This window comes from Apodemus sylvaticus, chromosome 20 (assembly GCF_947179515.1).
Source record: "Apodemus sylvaticus chromosome 20, mApoSyl1.1, whole genome shotgun sequence".
In the NCBI taxonomy this organism is placed as follows: Eukaryota; Metazoa; Chordata; class Mammalia; order Rodentia; family Muridae; genus Apodemus; species Apodemus sylvaticus.
In genome coordinates this window covers 3,818,049-3,821,991 of record NC_067491.1, presented here as the reverse complement: position 1 = coordinate 3,821,991, position 3,943 = coordinate 3,818,049, and the positions used below count along the sequence as shown (strand labels likewise).

Here is a 3,943-nt window from a genome sequence, read left to right as displayed (position 1 = left end):
GCATATACAATTTTATGTATGCATATATAGTTATGTAAATTACTTATTTTATATTTAAATTATTATATAAAAATATATAATTGTATATTGTATGTTTTTAGTAGGAATGAGGAGACTTGGTAAAAATCTTATAGGAAGATTCCTATCAGCTCATTGCATATATTAATACTAATACTTACCCTTTCTATATTAGGTTTATACTTTGATTTCTTTTTTATCAATAGATTCTGCTAACAGTAAATCAGTATGAAAAACCATTCTGTGATTACTGAGTTTGTGCTCTTAGGCATTTCAGACGATCCAGAAGTTCAGGTTGTGATTTTTATCCTTTTATTCATTGCTTACATACTAAGTGTCACTGGAAACCTGACCATAATCATCCTCATCTTGCTGGACTCCCAGTTAAAGACTCCTATGTATTTCTTCCTCCAGAATTTCTCCTTCTTAGAAATCATATTCACCAGTGTTTCCATCCCTAGATTTTTGGAGTCAATAATTACTAAAGCCAAGACCATTTCCTATAACAACTGTTTGGCTCAATTATATTTCTTCATCTCCATGGGAGTGTCTGAGTTCTTTCTTCTAACCGCCATGTCTTATGATCGCTATGTGGCCATCTGCAAGCCACTGCACTACACCCTCATCATGAATCAGAAAGTCTGCACTGTCCTTGTCCTCACCTCATGGCTGGCAGGATTCCTGACCATCTTCCCACCATTAATGTTGGTCCTCAAGTTAGACTTCTGTGCTTCTAATGTCATTGATCACTTCTCCTGTGACTACTTCCCCATCCTACAGCTCTCCTGCTCAGATACAAGGAGTTTAGAGATGATTGGCTTCTACTTTGCCTTTGTCACTCTGCTGTTCACCCTGGCCCTAGTGATCTTGTCCTACATCTGCATCATCAGCACCATTCTGAGGTTCCCATCGGCCAGCCAGAGGAAAAAGGCTTTCTCCACCTGCTCCTCTCACATGATTGTCATCTCCATCTCTTATGGCAGCTGCATTTTCATGTATGTCAAACCTTCTGCAAACGAAAGAGCATCGCTGACCAAAGGGGTGGCTGTTCTCAATACTTCAATTGCTCCCATGCTGAACCCCTTTATTTACACCTTGAGAAATCAGCAGGTAAAACAAGCCTTCAAGGATTTGATTCATAAAGCAGTACTTTATAGAAGCAAATGAGGATACATGGTAAGAGGAACAAATATTGTAATGACATAAAGACAAATGAAGTTTCCTCTCCCATCCCGTCCCTATCTCTCAGCTGTCTATGCTGCTGAGCACTTTGTTCTTGGCTTACTATTAATCTGGAAGATACTACAGCATGACTGCTTTTAGACTTGTGTATGCTAAATGCAAGGAATGATGTACGATTCTGGTATTCACTCATTCCTTTCTTGGTTTACTTGTTTGTTAGGTTCAATTTTAAGATAACAGTCTGGTGCGTAGCCCAAAAATGGTCTGAAACCTCTATTTCTCTTGGATTCTTCCTGAAGAATTGAACTGGAATTCACAATCCTGAGATTCGGATTCTAGAATATTTTTATAATTCTGATTAGAAAACCATTTGATGGAGAACGCATATCTATGTGTTTATTCTCAATTAAAAATTTTACACTCTCGATATATAAGATTAACACTATCTTAATAATCTCATATTGAGTTTTTCTTTGACACTAATATAAAACAATAGTAAGATTATATGAAATAAATATTTTAAAGAAATGTCTCTAAAATTTACACTTTATAATGTATTTTTCTACTTAGAAATAATTTGAAGTTCATGATATTCCCTATTTTGTAGTTATTCTAAAAGTATATATTGTAGCCAATCTTTTATGCTGTGTTGAGCTGTTTTTTGTTTTAGAATTTAGAAAAGGGTAAGTCATAGTTGTTCTGACCAGACCTAGAAATCTGAGGAGAATTTCTTCCATACTTCCACAGTACAAGTAATTTTATAAAGTACTCATTCTATGTCTTTTGCCTGCATATACTTTATTCCATATCTTATTTAATCTTAATCTTCATGGCTCCATGGGAAAATTTACATGGTGATATATATCTATATATATCTATATCTCTATATCTCTATATATATATCTATCTATATATATATATAGATATATATATCTCACATAAATATGGTTAAATTTATGCTCCTGAAGTCATGAAGTTTGGGTAACAAGACATGTAAATCAATGATTACATTTTATCCTGGGTTTAAAGGAAGACATAATTTGCAGAGCAATAATAACCATTATGATAGTGCAATTTTAAAATGAAACAAAATTTAATATTTTCTCTATTTTTATATATCTTTTAATAAGGCTTTGTACTATTTTATTTTTTCTCCAACTACCTTGGGTGTGTCTATATAATTATGTTCCCTTAAATGTAGGTACTGATCTCTCATATTTCACTGGTCACATAAATAACAATCAGTCAAAACAAGGGATTCATAAACTGTCATTACTGTGGTTGAACAGGTTGAACAGGAAAACATGAAACAAAAGTGGTTGAAAAAGCCTTCTTAAAAGGAAGGGAATGTGAAAGGAATGAAGATACTGACTTTTAGTATATTACAGCAGCTTCCCAAGTCAAAACTACAGTGGAACCTTGGGTATTAATTCAGATTATGGATTTTTGCTATCTCTGTCTCCAAAAAAAATTGGTAAACACACTTATAATAAGTTATAAGCTTATTATTTACTTCTTAATCTCACTGGCCACTCTGAAGTTTTAGCTGTAATTTTGATACAAACATATATTATGTTTTATATTTTTTGTATTTTGTTTAAATCCCCTTTATGGCAATTTTGGTGGCTTACATTAGTCCCTGAGCAGGCTTCAGAGCGGGTAGATAAAATATATGTAGAAATACGTCAAATGATTTAAAAAGACCGTCTTTTTGATATTTTTCTTTGTTAATTTTAATTAGTGAAATATGTCCAACTCAATAAAATAATGAAACCAATGCAGAAACATTTACAATAATAGGAAAATTGTTCAGAGAAAGTGAGAACAGATGATTTTTAGAAATGTTGATTTTTCTTAATGATATAACTCCTTATTCCAGGCATTCTGAATGTTAGTAAAGACTGTAGAAATTGTAGAAATATCAAATATACAGAAGGGAGTAGAAGATTTGACCTTCAACATAGACTCATTAGCTGATAGCTCAACATTTAATCAAACTAAATATATTACATCATACTTTACTTTTAAGCTTGATATAGTTGGAAGTTTATAGAATATATGTGCTGTTTTATTATATCAACATGCTCCTTTCTGTTAATTAAAAGCAGGACTTACATTTTGTGTTTATGTTTCATTGAATTGCAGGTTATATAGGACTGTTTTTAAGGGTTATCAGAGATTATATGTGATAATGGCTAGATATTTGGCAAATGTGAATTAATGTATATCATGAAGTTTCTCTGAATAATACTGCTTCATTTGTTAATAACCTTATCTTTATAAGTGCAGATGAAATGAAAAGTTTCAGTTTGGCTGGATCCCAGCAGCAGCTAAGAAGGCTCAGTTCTGTGGCTCTCCTTTTCTCTCTTTTGCTTCTGGAAGCATGGCCTCAGGTGTGGTTGTCTCTGATGGCGCCATCGACGCGATGGTAATAATCAAGTTGTCAGCACAGAGGAAGTAAGTACCAGAGGTAGTGCTTTTCTGCCTAAGTATCAGGGAGGAGGGCAAGGTGATCTTATCAAGTTCTCAGGGACAAACTGTCGATGACACTAAACCTGCTTCATGAAGCTGCTGCTGGACCAGGGCATACAATCCGTGAGAGCAAAATGACATATACCAGCTCCAGAGATAGCATTAAGAAGAAACTGACAGGAATTAAGCATGCATTAAAGAAGCTAGAAGGTGAACCTTTCCAGAGAAACTAGACAACTCCTCCTTTCTCAGAGGGCAAACCTTTTAGCCT

General features: G+C 34.0%; 1 protein-coding gene across 1 annotated transcript; it reads left to right on the top strand.

Annotated features, from left to right (window-relative positions):
- The first annotated feature begins 246 nt into the window (after positions 1–246).
- On the top strand, positions 247–1,185 carry LOC127671210 (olfactory receptor 6C3-like). The gene has a single exon (XM_052165941.1). It carries the CDS (start codon positions 247–249, stop codon positions 1,183–1,185), a length of 939 nt encoding a protein of 312 aa, XP_052021901.1.
- Positions 1,186–3,943: the final 2,758 nt, after the last annotated feature.

Bases quoted from the DNA above. Each gene is read 5' to 3' on its own strand.
- LOC127671210 (XM_052165941.1), top strand. From the start codon at position 247: ATGAAAAACCATTCTGTGATTACTGAGTTTGTGCTCTTAGGCATTTCA.